Source organism: Monoraphidium neglectum (genome assembly GCF_000611645.1).
Source record: "Monoraphidium neglectum strain SAG 48.87 unplaced genomic scaffold scaffold00218, whole genome shotgun sequence".
Lineage (NCBI taxonomy): Eukaryota > Viridiplantae > Chlorophyta > Chlorophyceae > Sphaeropleales > Selenastraceae > Monoraphidium > Monoraphidium neglectum.
The window spans coordinates 3,444-21,421 of NW_014013410.1; the positions used below are offsets into that span (position 1 = coordinate 3,444).

At 63.8% G+C, this 17,978-nt stretch overlaps 3 protein-coding genes across 3 annotated transcripts in view; 2 read left to right on the forward strand and 1 right to left on the reverse strand.

The window, feature by feature from the left end:
- Positions 1-649, forward strand: part of MNEG_2012 (1-deoxy-D-xylulose-5-phosphate reductoisomerase) — a gene marked incomplete at both ends in the record, with an annotated part of 4,040 nt that extends 3,391 nt beyond the window's left edge. Inside the window, 2 exons of the mRNA XM_014049504.1 lie at positions 15-173; positions 443-649. Coding sequence (XP_013904958.1) covers positions 15-173; positions 443-649 — 366 coding nt within the window. The remainder of the gene's footprint in view (positions 1-14; positions 174-442) is intronic.
- A 1,049-nt stretch (positions 650-1,698) lies between these two features.
- On the forward strand, positions 1,699-3,893 carry MNEG_2013 (cellulase; the record flags this gene model as incomplete). The annotated part of the gene is made up of 8 exons (XM_014049505.1): positions 1,699-1,839; positions 1,920-2,087; positions 2,129-2,164; positions 2,381-2,440; positions 2,611-2,752; positions 3,045-3,295; positions 3,531-3,627; positions 3,826-3,893. The coding sequence occupies 8 exons, from the start codon at positions 1,699-1,701 to the stop codon at positions 3,891-3,893; spliced, it is 963 nt and encodes a 320-aa protein (XP_013904959.1).
- Positions 3,894-8,679: 4,786 nt separating this feature from the next.
- Positions 8,680-12,628, reverse strand: MNEG_2014 (hypothetical protein; the record flags this gene model as incomplete). The annotated part of the gene is made up of 8 exons (XM_014049506.1): positions 8,680-9,031; positions 9,192-9,392; positions 9,564-9,707; positions 10,119-10,337; positions 10,716-10,862; positions 11,099-11,245; positions 11,564-12,497; positions 12,613-12,628. 8 exons carry the CDS (start codon positions 12,626-12,628, stop codon positions 8,680-8,682), a joined length of 2,160 nt encoding a protein of 719 aa, XP_013904960.1.
- Between the last annotated feature and the right edge of the window lie 5,350 nt (positions 12,629-17,978).

Sequence of the window (17,978 nt, forward strand, 5' to 3'; positions counted from 1 at the left end):
CCCCCCCAAAATAGACCCGGAACGAGACGTGGCCGCGCCTCGACTTCTTCAAGGCCAACAGCCTCACCTTCAAGAAGCCAGACCACGAGAAGTACCCCGCCATGGAGCTGGCCTACGCGGCGGGCCGCGCGGGCGGCACCATGACCGGCGTGCTCAGCGCCGCGAACGAGCAGGTCTGGGGGCGCCGCCGTCTTGCGGAGGCCCCCTGTGCGGCTGCGTGCGGGCTGAGGCCGATGGAGCTGGGCCGCTGACCGAGATGTGTCTAAACATCCTCCGGCCTGGCTTTGCAAGGAGCTGTCTCACGGTGCCCCCTGGTCCTCCACTGCCTGTTTGACGTCCCGGCACTGCCGCTACGACTCGCCGCGCAAGGTGTTGTGCAGGTGTTGTACGCAACCTCGGCTCACCCACCCCTCTCAAACCCTCCGCGTCCGGCGCCCCGCAGTCCGTCCAGATGTTCATCGACGAGCGGATCGGCTACCTCGACATCATGCGCCTCAACGAGGCTTGCTGCGAGGCCCACAAGGCGGAGCTGGTGCTGAAGCCCAACCTGGAGGAGATTGTGCACTACGACCAGTGGGCGCGCAAGTGGGTGGAGAACGCGGTCGTGTCGGGGGCGTTCAAGCCGCGCGTCGTGGTCGCGGCCAAGTGAGGGGGCCCAGGCGGGCGGGCGGCGCTCGGCAGGGCGCCGCGTGGCGGCTGCCCTGCAGGCACATTGGCTTCATTGTAGCCGCAGTACGCTGCGTTCTTTTTCTCTTTCAAGTGGTGGCGCGTGTCGGAGTGGAGCGGCCTGGTGAAGAGAAGCGCATATCGTTCTTACATTTTTGAATGCACTCGCCGCACGCTTCTGCCCTGGCCGCGACCTGTGGTGTAAACGCCACACTCATTCAGAGGTTGGTAGGCCAGCTTCGGCTGGTGCGGGTGCCTGACGTTCTGCAGCATCGCCTGCTTTTGGCCTGCCAACCACCCAGCCACCCACCCAGCAGCGGTTCCTTTTTCACATCACATCCTGCCGATTGAGAAAGTGGCAAAGCAATTGACGGGCCACGAATGGGTGAATCACGATGCAAGGCTTGTGCTTAGATCGGATCATAAGCCGATGGACCACAGCAATGAGCACGCTGCGCACGCTGTGCGGCTGTGGTGGTTGTCAATGGTGTCATTGACCACCTGAGGCTAAGCAACTTGGAAGAATACGAGGTCAATTTTACGGCACGCTTTGTAGCAGGACCCTCGCGGCGATCAGGTCTCCAAGGAGGCCGGGACATCATGCTGCATCTCGACAACGGTAATGGCCGGCACTAAATACGCCTTCGTGCTGCCTCGTAATATAATTTCTCGTGTGTGCAACGATTGATTAACTTGGTATCGTGTAGCCAAGCGCCAAATGCTTGTTTGTTCATGGGCAGCGAAGCTGCTTATGCACTCCGGGCTCGACAGACATCTCTGATCGACGTCACCATGTACTACCTGGTGGTGCTCCTGCCGTTGTTGCTGGCAAGCAGCGGCCTCGCTGCACCCGCCGCCGCTCCACGGCGCCTCGTCGGGGGCGTCGTGCCGCCCCTCCACACAGCCGGCCGCAACTTTGTCGATGCCACCGGCGCGCGTGTGCGGCTGCGATGCGCCTCGTGGTCAGGCGCCCAGGAGAAATGGTTCGTCCCTTCGGGCCTGTGGGCGCAACCACGCCGCGTCATAGCACGCATGGCGCGGCAGGGCGGCCTCAATTGCATCCGTCTGGTCTGGAGCCTCGAGGCGGTGCTGCGGGCGGCCAACGGCACGGCGGTTGTGCCGGCCGCGGCGGTGGCGGCGAACAGGGACCTGGCCGGCCAGAGCCCCCTGCAGGTGCGAGCCAGCAGGCGCTGATGTGCTGTATCCTTGGGAGAGCCTTGGGACAGGCTGCCGCCACCGCGCCTGCCCCGCAGCGGCTGCTGCTCCTGCTGCTGCTGCTGCTGCTGCTGCTGCCGCCGCTGCTGCTGCTGCTGCTGCTGCTGCTGCTGCTGCTGCTGCTGCTGCTGCTGTCGCTGTCGCCGCCGCCGAAGAATCCCCAATGCCAACTGCACAAGCACTTGCCTTCGCCGCGCCCGCCGGCTGTCTGCCACCAAGGCCCCACCTCCTTGTCCCCCGCCACCAGGTGTTGGACGCGGTAATCGCGGCCGCCGCCGCCGAGGTGCGGGCGGCCGGCTCCTTAGCAGGCCTGGCGGGGCCGTGAACACCGCCACCAGATGCCAGCGCGGGCCTGGCAAGACAGGGACCTGACTTGCAGCCGTGGCTCAGGACATCAATGGCGCTGCTGCAGGACTGCGGGCCCTGTGCTCGCAGTGCGCGACCCCCGAGACTTGCCGCCCCCGCCTGCCACCCCCACCCCTCCCCCTCCCCGGGTCAGGGGCTTATGGTGATACTGGACAACCACAGCAGCGACGCAATATGGTGCTGCGGCGTGCAGGTCGGTGCTGAGCCTCATCAGGGGCGCGACGCATTGTCCCGTGCGCCTGAAGGGATGACGCGCGGCGTGCATGGCACGTCACCTGTTGCAAGCGACGCCGCATTTTTTCTCTGCAACGGGCCTGATCCTGAGGCGTGTTGCGTTGCGGCGCGGCGTTGCGCCCCCTCCAGGATGGAAATGGCCTGTGGTACACCGCCAGATGGAGCGAAGCCGCCTGGCTGCAGGGGTGGGCGCTGCTGGCTCGCCGCTACGCCAACGCAAGCAACGTGGTCGGCATGGGCCTGCGGAACGAGCCGCGGCCGACGTTCGTAGGTGGGGGCGTTGTGGGGAGGGGCGCCACACGAGCGCGGCGGGCTGGAACTAGCGACCCCGGCCCTGGTGCCTGAGCGCAGGCACGGGTCGCGCACGGCTGGGGCCAAGCTTTCCTCCACACGGCTCATGGCACCTTGCGCCAGCCCAGCAACCGTTTGGTTCCCTCCCATCCCCAGCAGACAGCGCAGAAATCGTGCCGAGCTCCAGTCAAAACAGCTCGGATTGCGGCTTGCCTCCCATATGGGACACCTTGAACCCATGCTGGGTTCACCCGTCGACCTCCTTCCCCCAGGTGCCGCGCTCCGCCTGCCGACCTGGGGCTCTGGCGGGCCCACCACTGACCTGGCCGTGGCGTATGAGAAGGCGGCCGGCGCGATCCTGTCCGTGCGACCCACCTACCTCATTTTCGCGCAGGGCCTCATGGCCGGCCGCGACCTGCGGCCGGCGCGGCTGCGGCCGCTGGTGCTGCGCGCGCCGTGGCCAAAGGGGCGGGTGGTGCGCGGCCAGCTGGCGTACGAGGCGCACGAGTACCCCTGGCTTTGGGTGGGCGGCCCGTGCGTGTTTGTTGTATATGTGGGGTATGTGGAAGGTATCCTGCTTCCTGCCCAACAGGAGGATTCCAAATAAGTGATGAGTGTCCACATGGGAAACATGGAGCATCCTTGTGCCCTCATCGGCTCGATTGCAGACCTCAATTACAGACACGAATCAGGGTTCGTGCTGAGCACGCGCACCATACGCGTCATTTTTCACACTGTGCCCTTTCCCCCTTGCACAGGGCTCCTTTGACTTTGATGACTACAACGCCTACCGCGCCCAGCTGGATGACGCATGGGGTTACCTTGCTGTCACTAACAGGACGCCCTTGTGGCTAGGTGAGCACATGGATGGGCAAAGCGTGCTTCGCTCAGGCACGTCTGGCGGGATCATCCCGCGATGATGCCATTGATGCTGTCTAAGAGGACTTCTGTAGGTCCTCCCAACCCCTCCCCCCAGCCCCCTTGCATCAGCATGCCGATGTCCCTGTGGCAAGGAAATTCACGCTGCTGGTGCTCTTTGCTCCACGCCTGCAGGCGAGTTTGGCACGTCCCACAATCAGGAAGGCATTAGCAGCCCCTGGTGGAAGGCGCTGATACGGTAGGGGGGATCAGGGATGCGGTTCGGGCCGGCCGTGGGGGAAGTACTGGGGACCGTTGATTGGGCAGCCCTCCTGCAGGGCTGCAGACCCAGCTCGCTTGATTGCCCCGCATGCAGCCCAATACATCCCCAGTCTGCAGCTGTGCTGCGACTGACCCCGCACTCAAATCAAATCGCGGCATCTTGTGGCCCGCAGCTGCCACCGCGCGCGCTCCTGGACCCACCCTTTCAAACGAGCTGACCCCCCCCCCCCTTGGATTGCGCCCTGAACCCTCTGGATCAACCCATACGCAGCTACATAAAGGAGCGTGACTTGGATTGGTGCTACTGGCCGCTCGACGGGCAGCAGGGGCCTAGCCGACAGCAGGGCTTGGAGGAGATATATGGGCTGCTCAACACCACCTGGAACGGCTGGGCCTACCCCCCGTTGATGGAGCAGCTGCGGAGCATCATGGGGAGGTAGCGTACAAGTGGCTCTGAGACAGCGTGTGTATCTTGTGTTGCTAAAATGCAGTTGTCACATTTTATTGGTCCATTGTACCGGAACTGTGCCCCCTGCTTTTCATCTTGGACAGTTTTCCAAGTACGTGGTCTCACCCAATTCACCACATTGCTTGTGGGGACGCACTTGCAACCAACCCCTTCTAGTTGGCACGATGCACATCACTGGATTGGGCCAGGCTTCACTGTCACTTCCCTGCCAATCTTTTACTCATGCATCGCTACTTGGATCCGTTATATTGACTCTGTGTCTGTTACAGAGGACAAAGTGCATCCTGGCAAGGAAGGAAGGAAGGGCCGAGTTCGCATTCAAACGCGGGCCAGGGCAGTTTGTGCGTGCATGCTGCAAGCTGCTTGCTTGAACGTCAGGACACTGCTGAGCGCCTTCTCGGCGTCATTGGCAGCTGCCAAGAGAAGATCGTTGCATACTGTATCCTGGAGATGAGTGTTGAAGGTGCCCGCTGCGTGCAGAGAGAAGGCGCGCAAACGCCGTGCGGCCACGACCGACGCGCCTCGCTTGTTGTGCTGCTGTTGCGATCGGAACGAAACGATGATGAGCGCCATGCCATATACCTGTCAAAACCGGCTGAGCGGACAACCCACAGCCAAGAGAACTCCTGCATCAGCGCCCCTGCAAGAACGTCTGCTGCTATCCTGACAAGCACACCCCATCTCACACAACCGTCAAGTGTGTCCGGGCGCATTGACGGAACCTGCGGTTGGCCCCATGCGCGCCGCCCTCTCGGCACATGACGCGGTCCCCACCCTGCGTGTCTGCGTGCTGTTCACACGTCAGACCGTCTTGCAGACGTCGGCGGCACATGAACACCGCCAGCTTGCGTCTAGCGGGCTAGATGGCGCCGCGGCGCGCGGCCGCAGCCTTTGCTCTCTGGGTGCGCTTGCCGCCGCGATGGGGCTGGGGCCGGCGTTCGCCGCCATACTCACCGTCCCCGCCGAACCCGCAGTAGTCCGGCTCAGGGCCAGGCTCGCCCCAGACCGCGTGCGCGTTGCCAGCAGGCAGACGGCCCACCGCGTCGTACCCTCCGTCAAAGCTGAGACCCAAGTAGTCTGGCTTGCGCCCTGCAGCAGCAACATCAGACAGCGGCTCCACGCGCTGCGGCTCCCGCGCCGCAGGCGGATTGCGCTGCTTCACCGGCGAGCCGTCCTGGCTGGCCGGCGCCTGATGCTTGTTGCCCTGCGCCACGTAAGCGGCGATGAACGCCCTCACGCGCCCAACGTGCTGGGGGCTGCGCTCAAGGCCGCTGCCGAGACGCCGGGGCCGCCCGCCACAGCCGCCCTTCCCTGCACCCACGCGCGGGAACGCCGCTGCACTGGGGGACGCCACTGCGTGTGCATTTTGCATCGCTGGGGCCCCGACTGGTGGCGATGGCGGCGGCACTCGCGGCTGCGGCTGCGGCAGCGGCTGCGACGGTGGCGAAGGCTCGCCCGCGGGCGCCCCGACCTGGGACGGAGCTGCCACTTTCACCTGCAGCCCCCCTTGCAGGGCCCTCTGCAGCACGTCGTCGTCTGACAGCACGGCCATCGCTTGCTGCCTCGCAGCCTCCGCCAGGTGCGCCTTGATCCTCTCCTTGGCCTGTGCGGCTGCCCGCTGGGCTTGCACCTCCTGCTGCTCAGCAGTCGGGGCCGCTGCTGCCGCCGCCACGGGGTTCCCTCCGCCTCGTGCCTCCCAGATCTGTGCCAGCTGGGCCACGGAGCCGTGTGCGGGGTGCGCCTGCAGCGGGGTCGTCCAAGGCGGCAAATCTTGAGGCATGGATGTAACGGACACCTGTGTCTGACGCACCGCCGCCGTGAGCTGCAGCTCTTGCATTTATGCATGTGACAGCGGGCTGCTATTTGGGCCCGCCCTTGCAGCAGCCAAACGCCACCGCCATCTGCAGCTGCCGCTGCCTCGCGGCGTTGGCTGCGTGTGCCTTGCCAAGGTTGGGAGCCCGTTTCATTACCTCGTGCTGCTTGTTTGCTGTGGCCACCGCGGCCGCGGCCGTGGCAGCAACGTTCCTTTCGCGCTGGATTTGAACCCCCGAGAAGGGGGTGTGCCCCAGGACACCGCGCTGATTGTAGGCGAGTGGGCAGTCCCTTGCGGCCAGCATGCGGCGCATCTCTGTCGTGGACACCACAGGGTCCAACAGGACGTTGGCCTGCTGCAACGCGCGCTGCTCGTGCTGCGCCAACACAGCTGCACAGGATGCGTCCGCAATATCTGGGTCTGGAGAAGACAGCGCCGGCGCGGCCCAAGCAAAAGGGCTACCCATGATGTCTGAGCGACACTGATGAGCCTCCGTATTACCGTGTAATGATCTAGGGTGCGGGAGGGCGGTCAAGCGATCAAGACGGGAGTCGTTACGACCGTGTGTGTCGCGAGGTGATCTGAAGTCGAAAAGACTATCAGGATGATAAAATGAAAAACATGCAATATCAGGCTGTATCGTGCCGTGACAATCAATAAGATGGCCGAACACTGCAGTCGGTTGGGATACTCGAGCCTTAGACGCCTCCACTCCCGCTAAGGCATTTATGAAAAGATTCGCTGGTTGTCATACGAGTCCCTTACAGCCCCTCAGAACGGCCTGTGGATGCAGGCAAAGATGGGGTCACCGCTTCGACTTCGCATCCGCGACAGCTGCAAGCGTCAGCAGTGCGGGGCAGCGCCGCGACTCGCTTATAATGGTACGCTGATACATGAACCAGGCATACCAGGACTATTACTACATGTTGTTGCACAAACAGCCAATTCCCTGCCACCTGCAAGCCTAAATGCAGGGTAACACTGCTCAAGTGCGGGACAGTGCCCTGGATATACAGATCATCAGGTCCAAACAAAAGCTGCATGCCTACGCCTCTGCACACGCCCCATGCCCCATACCCCATGCCTCATGCCCCATGCCTGTGCCCCATGCCATGCCCAAAGCTGCACCCGTTCCCGCGCCCACGCTCACGCTCACGCCCACGGCCATGGCCACGGCCACGGCCACGGCCACGCCCACAGCCACGCCCACGCCCACGCATGCGCACATGCACATGCACATGCACATGCACATGCACATGCACATGCACATGCACATGCACATGCCTGTACCCATATCCATACCCAAGCCCAAGCCCCAGCCCAGGCCTTGTTATTAGGTGCATTTCAAGACCACCTTCACGCCCGTCACGACCTTCCACAAGGCGTTCGCACCAATAAAATAACAAGCGTGCAGCATCACAGACCTCTTGAATGTGAGCGGAGCACCAACAGCCAGAATGTGTGCATATCAGTGATGGCTGCCAGAGGTCAGCAGCCAGTCACACATTCTGGGTGCCACTCACTGTTGGTTGTGCCCACCCATTCTGGGTGCCACTCAATGGTGGTTGCGTCCCCCCCCCAACCACCTTTCACCCTAGGAGCAACCTCCATGATAGCCTTTTGAATGCGCATCAATTGAGCAATATAGTCACATGTGCATCTCAGTATCCGCATGCAAGCCGCTTGTCCTTGGCAAGCAGCATGCAGCATCATGACGCGTCCGCAGGCAATTTTCGCACAGTAATGTGCTCGCTACCTTACCGAGAACGTGAAGGGGAAAAGATGGCACTGGAGTGAATACCAGCATGCGGGCACATGTGGGCTGACCACGATTGCCGTGAGCTGCTGACGACCTCCTGATTGAGTGAGTCTTTCGTTTTGAATCAGACAGCCAGGGTTCTGCCTGGGGCCCGGTGGTGCAGCTGATCTGTACAGAGGCGCCTTCAGACTTGGTGCTGTTACAGTCTGCCTGGACCTTCGCGCCGCAAGACCAACCACCCGGGACCAACCAACCCCAAATAGCAGTGCAAAGTAAGACTTCAGGTATGTGGTTGAAAGGTGGTGTGCAGCCGCCAAGAAGGGGTGCACCGGTAGACGTGCTGAATGCCTGTGCAGTGCAACGCATTGCGTAAAGAGCTCACAATGCCGGCGCTGCAGCCTGAGCTGCAACAGATGAAAGAGCAACCCGGCCGTCAAATATCGGCGGTTTTCAACGTTCGGTGCAGCGACCACAAACACATGAGCAATATGGAAACAAGTCAATGTACGGCCGCCCTTCTTCACAGGGGGCGCATCGCGCTGCACTGCGACAACAACACAACTTGTGTCACAAGGTAGCTTGCCCAAAACCAAAAATGTGCGCGAGCAGTGGACAACGTACGCTATACACGGCTGATGCACATAGGGTGAGCCACACTCGATCACAACACCCAAATCAAGCATGCCTCCCTGCGTCAACCTCCCGCGCCTGAGCCATAGGCCTGTATCACCCGCTGTTGCTGGCCCCGCCGCCGCTGCTGCACACGCTGCACGTCATCTTGGTGCTTGCGCACGTCTCCGGCCGCCCCTGGAACCGCTGCAGCCCGGAAGGCAGGCAGCCGGTCAGCCTGGTGTTGTTCTGAAGGTAGAGGTATGCGAGGGTGTTGCCCAAGCGGCCCCACGATTGGGGGACGGACCCGTCCAGCTGGTTGTCGTTCAGGGAGAGGTCCCAGATGTAATCCCAGACCGCCCATGACGGCGGGAGCGGGCCGGTCAGGCGGTTCTGGAAGAGCCAGAGCTTCACCAGGTCGGTAGTGCGGGACCAGGAGGCCGGCAGGGTGCCCGTGATGCTGTTGCCGCTGCAGGACCACAGGCGGGGCAGGGGCGGGGGGTTGACAAGAAGGGGCAGGGCTTCGTCGTCATGTGCTGCAGTGGCAGTGGCAGGTATGCATGGGCGGACGCGCTACTGACCAAGCAGCACCGCATGCGAGTCTGGCGGCGCATTTCTGCCCCTCTTACCGCAGCGTGAGCGTCTGGATGAATTTGAAGCGGGCCCATGCCTCTGGCAGCGGCCCCGTCAGCCGGTTGAGGTCGAGCTCCAGATCAGTCATGTTGGGCCAAACCTGCGGCAACTCCGGCGGCAGCGTGCCCTCCAAGCGGTTACGGCTGCGGAGGCGGTCGTACAGGGGTGTTGGGAATCGGCTCAGGATCGGCTCCATACTGATGGTGATCGAGGTTGGCACGGGGCAGGCAAACACCAAAGGCAGGAGCGTGTGTGCAAGCTCGTCGGTGTCAGATCCACGCTGCCGCCGCACCGTGCGCTCATTACAAGCGCACGGTTGAAAACACCGTGGGTGACCGCTTCCTTGGGATGCTCGTGCAGCAACTCACTGCAGGATGAGCTTCCTCAGCCTGCGCATGTTGAAGAGCTCCCTTGGTATGGTGCCCACAAGCTGGTTGCGCGCCAGTTGCAGGTCCATGATCGTGCTCCACTGCCCCAACTCGGGAGGCAGCGTGCCCGAGAGCTGGTTGTTGCTGCGGGGCGTGGGGTGGCGTGCACGCATGTGTTATCGCACGTGCGTGCGTGCAGTGTGTGACCCGGTGCATTTGTGTTGACAGGCAGGGTTGTCAGCTGGAACAAGGGGTGTGAGTTGAAACATTATCAGTGGTGCTAGAGACGTGATATACAAAAGGGCCCCAAATGCAGAGCTTTAACATTGATATACGCAAGGTTGACGGATGAGTGGGAGCTTGCCTCGCGAGAATGCCAGGCAAGACTCGCGTGCATGCACCCAGCAGGTCAGCAAGTGCAGCCGCCATCTGCGCAGGTGGCAGCACCACCGCACTCACCCAACAGCACTCGCACGGGCCCTCCGCGACTCGACCACACAAAAAAACTGGCCCCAAAAAAACTAGCTGCACGCCCCGCGTGACAGGGCCGCTCACTGCATGTGCAACGTCACGATGGAGCGCATCTTGCCCCACTCCCGAGGGATCGGCCCCGTGAGCTTGTTCAGCGCCAGCCGCAGGTCCACCAGGGTGCCCATGCCCCCCCACGCGGCCGGCAGGGGGCCGGAAAGGCTGTTGTTTGCAAGGTTGATGAACTGCACTGCAGACCACCCGGCGCCCAGCTCTGGAGGCAGGGTGCCGGTGAAGTTGTTGATCCTGGGGCGGGGGAGGGGGAGGAGGGGGTGTGAGGGGAGAAGCTGGGGGTGGCTGATGCACAGGCGGCTTGAGACCATGTGCATGCTGCTGTCGAGTCTGTCCTGCCTGTACATTTCGTGCAGGCAACAGCACTGAAGGGACGCACATGCGCACATAAAACGACATGAGGAAAGCACCAGCAAGGATGTCAGGCTGGGCGCTGTTGCAACTTTTGGTAAACACTGGGCCACAAGCGGCACACCCTGTCCGGCCCCTCCTCCAAGCCGGGGGTTCCAGAGGAGGCACGGGCAACCCCAAACGCTGCCATTGCTCCATTCTCTGCGCGCACCGCACACGGACCCCGTTTCCGTGCACCCTACGCGCCAGGTCTGTGCTCACTGCATGAAGATGATCTTGAGGGCGCTCATGCCGGCCCACGCGGCCGGCAGCTGCCCGCTGAAGAAGTTGCCCCCCAACTGCAGGTTCTCCATCGACTGCCACGACTGACCCAGCTCTGGGGCGAGCGGCCCGGACAGCTGGTTGTAACTGTTGTGGGAGGTTTGGGGGGTCGCGGGCCGTCATGACGCACAGAATGCAAGTGCAGGGAGGTGAAGGGCGATTGGAGGGGTGTTCAGCCACAAGGCATGCGGCTGCCGTCGCCGCCGGCGTTTTGCCGTGCAACTGCTGGCCGTGGGAGGACCCGCGGCTGACAAATCACACCACGTGTGTCGCCCAGACCCAGGGTCTCGTGACGTCATAACAGGACCCCAAGGGGTGCTCACTACAGGAAGAGGCTGCGCAGGTTCTTCATCTTGGCCCACTCCCGCGGCAGCGGCCCAGTCAGCGTGTTGTTGTTGAGCGCAATCCTTTGGATGAGTGGCCACCCCTCCCCAAACTCGGGGGGCAGAGTGCCGGTCAAGTCATTTGTGCTGGAAAAAGGGGGAAGGGTGGAGGGTGGAGGGTTGTTGTTGTTGTTGTTGTTGTTGTTGTTGTTGTTGTTGTTGTTGTTGTTGTTGTTGTTGTTGTTGATGTTGTTGTGTATGTGTGTGTGTCGGTGGGTGAGGGGGCGAGGCTCAAATTGTGTGTGCTGGTGACTTCATGGGACCAGTGCGGAGTGCCTAACACATGCAAGGTGTTGCCAGCTGCTCCCTTCCCCCTTTGCCCAACCTCGCCGCACGCCACTGCCGCCGCCCCCTCGGCCCCGCCGTCACCACGCGGGCACCAGGGCAAGCCCCCAACACACTCACGCCAAGTACAGCGTCCTGAGGTTGCTCATCCCGGCCCACTCCTTGGGGATGGAGCCCTCCAGCCAGTTGTTCATCAGCCGGATGTCCTCCAGCTGAGTCAGCGCCCCGTACCCCGGCGGCAGCGTCCCGATGATGCCTGTGTTGGCAAGCCACAGCGCGGTCAGCCGCGGCAGCTTCGCCAGCAGCGCAGCGGATGGCAGCGTCCCGCCGAGGGGGTCGCCGTCGTCGAATGTCACATGGATGACGTTCCCGACGCTGTCGCAGTCGATGCCGCCGAACGTGCGGCAGTAGGCCCCGTTCGCGCCGCGCTCGGCCGTCCAGTCGGCGAGCCAGCCCTTGGTGTCGAGGGCGGCCTTGATGCCCAGCAGCGCATCCAGCTGGTCGGCGAACGACGCGACCGGCGCCGACACCGGCGGCGGGCGCGGCTTGCGGACGCCGCGGTTGCCGACGTCGAGCGGCCCCGTCGGCAGCGGTGACGCCCGCGCGGGGGCGGCGGCCGTGGGTGCCGCCTCGTCCTCGTCCTCGCCGCCTTCAGGCGGAGGCGCCGTCGCAGGCGAGGCCGCCGCGGGCGCTGGCGTGGCCGCAGGCGCTGGTGTGGCCAGCTGGGCTGGCGTCGCCGTGGGGGCTGGCGTGGCGGCGGGCGCCGGCGTGGACGCCGGCGCCGGCGTGAAGGGGATCACCGGCAGCGGCACCGCGCCGCCACGGCGGGCGGCGAGGGAGAGGACGGTGAGCGGACGGCCGTTGGCGTCGTAGATGACTACGGCGCTGCGCACTCCGGCCGCGTCCCGGTTGCCCGGGCCCGTAGGCGCCGCCGCGGCCTGCGGGGCGGCGCTCCCTGCCGGCGCAGCAGCCGGGAGGACGGCCGCTGTGGGAATCCGTGGTGCGGTGGCGGGTGGCTTGGAGGGGCCGGCGGGCTTCGCGACGGGCTGCTGGCCTGCGGGGGCCGGCGCAACAGTTACAGGGGTTTCGGTTGGCGCGGATTGGTTGACATAATAGTGAGTGGCGGCTGGTGGCGTGGATTCGTGCTCCATCGTGGCTGTGCTCTCGACTATGTCTCCCCGACATCCTTGCTTGCTTCTGCTAGATGAGCTCCCAGCTGGCACACAGGCGCGTGCCGCGCACCTGCGGCACATGCCACCAACAGCACTGCACAAAGCCAGGCGGCCAGCCCGAGCCTGGGTGCCGGTGAAAGCATCCAGTTATCGGCTACATTTCGCAATGTTCGCCCTCGTCGTTGCTGGCTGGCTGCGTGGGACACACACAGGACAGACTCGTCACCCGTGAGTCGCAAACGCATCACCGCGACTTATAACTCAAACTACGGCTATCTATTAGTGATATCCTATGCCCAGAGCTGGAGCATCACTCCGTGCCAGAAACACACCCGGCCGTATTGGCCGAAAGGAGGTTTGGGTCGCCCTGTTTGCCGATTTGGTCTCCGACAGGCCCAACGCATCACCCAAACTGGCGATCCCCAAGCTACCAGCGCCTGCACGTTCCTGTGCGATGCTCTCGAGTGCGCGGTCACCCGCCGACCGTCGGTGGCTGGTGACGGACGATGCAAGGCATGTTGCCCCGCTCTTCATCGATTGTGCCAGTCGGCATGAATATTGCGCTGGTTTGCACAATGCATAAACTTCTCAGGAAACGCACGAGGCAAGGGAGCTTCGAAACCCTCGTTGTGCCAGACCCGCGGACCGCTGTCGCTGACCCACGGCCCCCGCCCCCCCCCCCCTCCCGTCGGATGCACAGAGTGGTTACAGTCTTTGCAGTATAAGCGCGCGCCCACAGCATGGCCTTTTCATGGTTTGCGCCACGTGCAGCCTCGTTGCCATCGGCGCTAAAGCATCGCGGAGGTGATGAAGTCGTCAAGTCTCCGATGTCATTCAGACAAGGGGGTTGAAGTGGGCTCCCAACATCCTGAAGGGCAGTCAAAGGCTGCACCGGATCAAAACTGGTTTATGGCACTGAATGCCAGAGTTCGTGACTGAGGAAAGTGGCAACTCCCTGAGCAGCGGCTGGCTCCCGCGCGTTTTGCATTGCGTAGTAGGGGTGTTGCCCTCCCCATCTCAGGCACATGAGGCCCACGCGCACGCACCACGCGCCATCATGTCCGTGCATGCCCGCGTGAAGGACCCAGAATCCGTTGCAAAGCGATCGCAGCATTGACAGTGCAGGCCAGACAGACAGCACTGGCGGGAGCATCTGCAACCGGCAACCTTGCTTTGCACGAGACAGAGATCCACACGCGAGCTGGGACGCGCGGGGCTGCTTTGATTCCGCAGCACGCAGCGCCAGTTTGCGCAATTGGAGGGCGCACCGCCCCTTAGGCGCGCTGCCCACGTCTCTGCAGCGATGCATGTACAACCGCCCTTTGCAAAAAAGGGCTGTGTGAGGAGGGCCTGCTATCATGTCAGTGAGAACCTGCAGACCAAAGCCCTCAAAACGTGCGTGATGCTTCAGTGCACACCTGCAGCTGCATTCAGATGTGGCTGGAGCGCCGCCTGGCAGCAGCGGCCGCCGCCGCCGCCGTCGCCGCGGCATCTGTTGCTGCGCCGCTGCCGCGCCCGCGGCCGCGCCACGCGGCGATCGACCAGCCCTCCCCGCAGTTGTGCGCGCCGCCGCCAGTTCTCGCTTTCGCGCCGCCCGCCGGCCCCTCAGCATCTGCGCTCGCGCGGCGGCCGGCGGTCGGACTGCACTGCCCCTCCTCCAGATCTGGGTGCGTCGATGACACGAGAAGGGCCTTGGCCCTGAAGCGCTCCAGGGTTTCTCGCGGAATGTCAGGCGCAGCGGCCCCCCCCTTCGCCTTGTGCTGCTGCGGCTGTACCAGCAAAACGTGTCGAACCTCCTGCGGCTGCGGCTGCGGCGGTGGCGGAGGCAGCGGCGGCCGCCACACCGCAAGCTGCCGGAAGGGCAGCAGCGACGCCAGCTGGGGGCCCTGATGATCGCCGACAGCCCCGGGCCCGCCGCACCCCCTACCAGCACCATGCGCCCCGCGGCCGCTCAGGCACAGGTTTTGCGGGTGCTGGGGCAGCCCCACTGCCACAGCCGCGGCGGCCGCAATCGCTCGATCCGCGTCGCCGCCGCTGCCGCCAGCACAGCGCTCGCGGCACTCCAGCGCGTCGCTGGGCCCGCCGCTGCAGCCACCCCCACCGCCGCCGCCGCCGCCGCTGCAGCTGCTGGTGGCCATCGGCGACTGCGGCGAGGACGGCGACGCGCACCCCATGCTGCCGTCGCTGCTGAGCGGCGTGCCGCAGCGCACTGCCGCGTACTGCGCCTGCTGGGACGCGCCGGCGCCACTGGGCTGCCATAGCGGGAGAGCTGGGACGTTGATAGCCAACTGTGGCCGCCAGCGCGGCCCTGAGCCCGCGTCGTTCCCCGCAGACACGCCCGCCCCCGCTCCGGCCCCGCTCATGGTCGCCCGGTGCTCCGGCATTGCCCCGGCCAATGGCGGCAGCGCCGCTGGGTCCGCCGGTGTGTCCGCGGCACCCTGCAGGCGCAGGTGCTCCTCTGTGCGATGCAGCAGCGACCTCAGAAGAGTGACCTTCCGCAGGTCAACGCCCCTAGACCCTGCAGGCCCCTCTGGCGGGCTGCTGTTTAAAGCTGCCGGCCCCCGTTGAGCGGCCGTGTCGTGCGGCGTGCGCGGTGCGGCCAGCAAAGGGGTTGCTGGAGGCGCGCTGTCGGCTGCCGTCGATGACGTGGGCCCCTGCTGTGAGTGTGGCTGCTGCTGCTGCTGCTGCTGCTGCTGCTGCTGCTGCTGCTGCTGCCGCTGCTGCCGCTGCTGCTGCTGCTGCTGCTGTTGCTGCTCCTGGTGCTCCTGATTCGGGCTGATCCATGCGCATGCGGTGGCCCCTGGGGGCGATCCCACATCCATTGGCTGCAATGGCAGCTGGAAAGCTGGGATCAGTAGGGCTGGCGGCTGCGGATGCTGCGCCAATCGTGGTGGTGGCCACTGCATGCTGGTTGGCAAGCCGCCGCACGCGCCAAGGCATGCAGACTGTGCAATGTGCTGCTGCTGCTGCTGCTGCTGCTGCTGCTGCTGCTGCTGCTGCTGCTGCTCCCAACTGAGCTGGGCCAGCCCGCCCCAGCTCAGCGTCGCCTGAGGCACTGCAACGTACTGCGCTCCGGCGGGCGCGTCTGCTCCGCGTTGAAGACCAGGTCTCCCGCTGCTGAGGCTGAGAGCGCCATTCAAGCCGCTAGACATGACCTGAGATATGTTAACGGAGTTCAAGCGGCCGTGGGCTGCCAGCTGCCTGGTGTTCGGCAGTCCGCTTGCAGCTGCACGCACAGCACACAAAGCGAATCGATGCCGCCGTGCATGCGCAGCAAGCCGGACAGCCCAGCCAATGCGGCCATTGCGCAAATGACGTACCTCTGTCAAGAATCGCTTGTGTTGCCTGAAGTTGTCCTCGAGGTCGTCCTCCTCTGCACATGCGTCCGCCTGCAGGCGCTCGATCGGGCTCATCGGGCGCGACGGCGCCCACCGCTTCCTCTTGCCCGTCGACGTGGGGGACATCAGCTCTTCCATGGCCGAAAATATGTCGCCGCTTATTGCGTTGGCAAAGAGGCTGGCAGCGCGGTATCAAGCAGGGAGTAAACGCCGTCCGCCGGCGTCCTGCCGTACTGAAATAAAAGAGATCACATAGCTATGCGACTTCACCTGATCTTGCGGGGAGCCTGAGCCGTGGAGAGAGCGCAGCAGAAGGCAGTCAAACGTGGAGAGCCATGGTGAAAAAGATCGCATCGCAGGGGTGCGATAGAGCTTAAAGCAAGAGGTTTCTGCGTCGAGGCAATCCTCAATGGTCTCAAGGACGGACCGGGCAGAATTTGTCTATTGTTGCCTTCTCACGTCGTCGCTAAATCATTGCTGGGTACAGTAGCGGGCGATATCTTACCGCACTACAGAAGTGGTAACAGGTATCAAGCCGTCACAACTGGTGGTGCGTCCAGAGGTGCGGGTCAGCCAATGGCTGGGCCGGGGCTGGGGGTGCCTTCCGGGGGTTGACAAGTGCAGCAGGGTGCAGCAGCGTCTGCCCAGCCGTTGGCCTGAGGTCACCTACACCACACTCTGCGGCGAATACGCCTGCTTTTGTCAAGTGCTCGACGCGTACATTCTCATGCTGTACCCTTGATACCATATGGCACATATAGGCTGCACGCACCGCTGGTGGAGAAGTTGCAGCGATGGGCATGTGCTGAAGGCGGCGCGCCCCTCTGGCAGGCTTAACCTGCACGCTGTGCGTCCCCCGCTCGGGTATCAAATGTGGCTAAGCAGCACAGTCTCTTTGCAAGCTGCCTCCTGGTGCCTTCAACCTCAAGCCACACCCAGTAGTGTGCAGTACTTGTATGTTGATTCCAACATCAATTAAGCACGCATCTAGACCAACCTGGCGCGCATGAAGGAGAAGAATATGATGAATGCATACATGGGTGCTGCACAGCAACGTGTCCGCGACACCCACACTGATTTGACTACGCCGCTGTCAGCGCACAAAATGCTGCAATCAAAGGATGGTGCCAGCACAAATCCAGTCAGCGGGCCTCGAACTTCCGCACCAGCCAGCACCCGTCGGAGTGCATATTCAAAACGAACAAAAACCGCGCCCGCTCCTGCCCCGGGCCCTCAGCCCTCAGAGTGACTTCCTGCACAAAGCTGCGCTGGCCAACAGGCAGCGCGCCCGGCCCTAGTTCCGCGGCCTTGTGGGTGAGCAGCGCGTGGCAGGCCGGCTGCCGCAGCAGAGAGCGAAACTCCTGCGGCGGCCAAGGGTTTGGGGGGAGGGGGGGCGTACGCGCGCCGGTCCACGCGGGGCAGCAAAAGCATGTAGCTGCTGGCGCCAAGGGCAGAGCGCCAGCCAGGATGGGGTTGAGGTTGAACCTGCCAAACCTGAAATTTGTGCAGAGAGGCAGGTGCTCCACAACGCACGCTGGCTGCGCACGTGGCGCTGCGCTCCTCGCGGGCTTGACAGCAGTGCAGCGCCCCTCGCACCTGCATTTGCGCGTCCCACCCGCCCGACGACGCGTGCCGCCCCCAGACCGCGAACCGCGCCGCCTCGTGCAGCGAGCCGCGCCGCAGCGCCGCCAGCTGCGCCAGCACGACGCGCTCCGGCGGGACGCGCGGGTGTGGGCGGCCGGGTGGGGTGTCGTCGTCTGAGGAAGCGTCCCGTTCTATGGACGCAAGGCGCCACGCTGTCCGCACAGTGTGGCTGCCCTCGCCGTCGCCAACGCCCCCGCTGCTGCCATTGTTGCTGGTCGGGCCCAGCTGCTGCAAGTGCTGCTGGTGGGCGCGGCTGTGTGCTCCACTGGTGCTGGCGCCGAAGGGGCTGTCTGACCTTTCCAGCGGCGTGCTGCTTTCACTGCTGCTGCCGCCATTAGCGCTCCCGTCGCTGCTGCTGTTGCTGTTGCTGCTGCTGCTGCT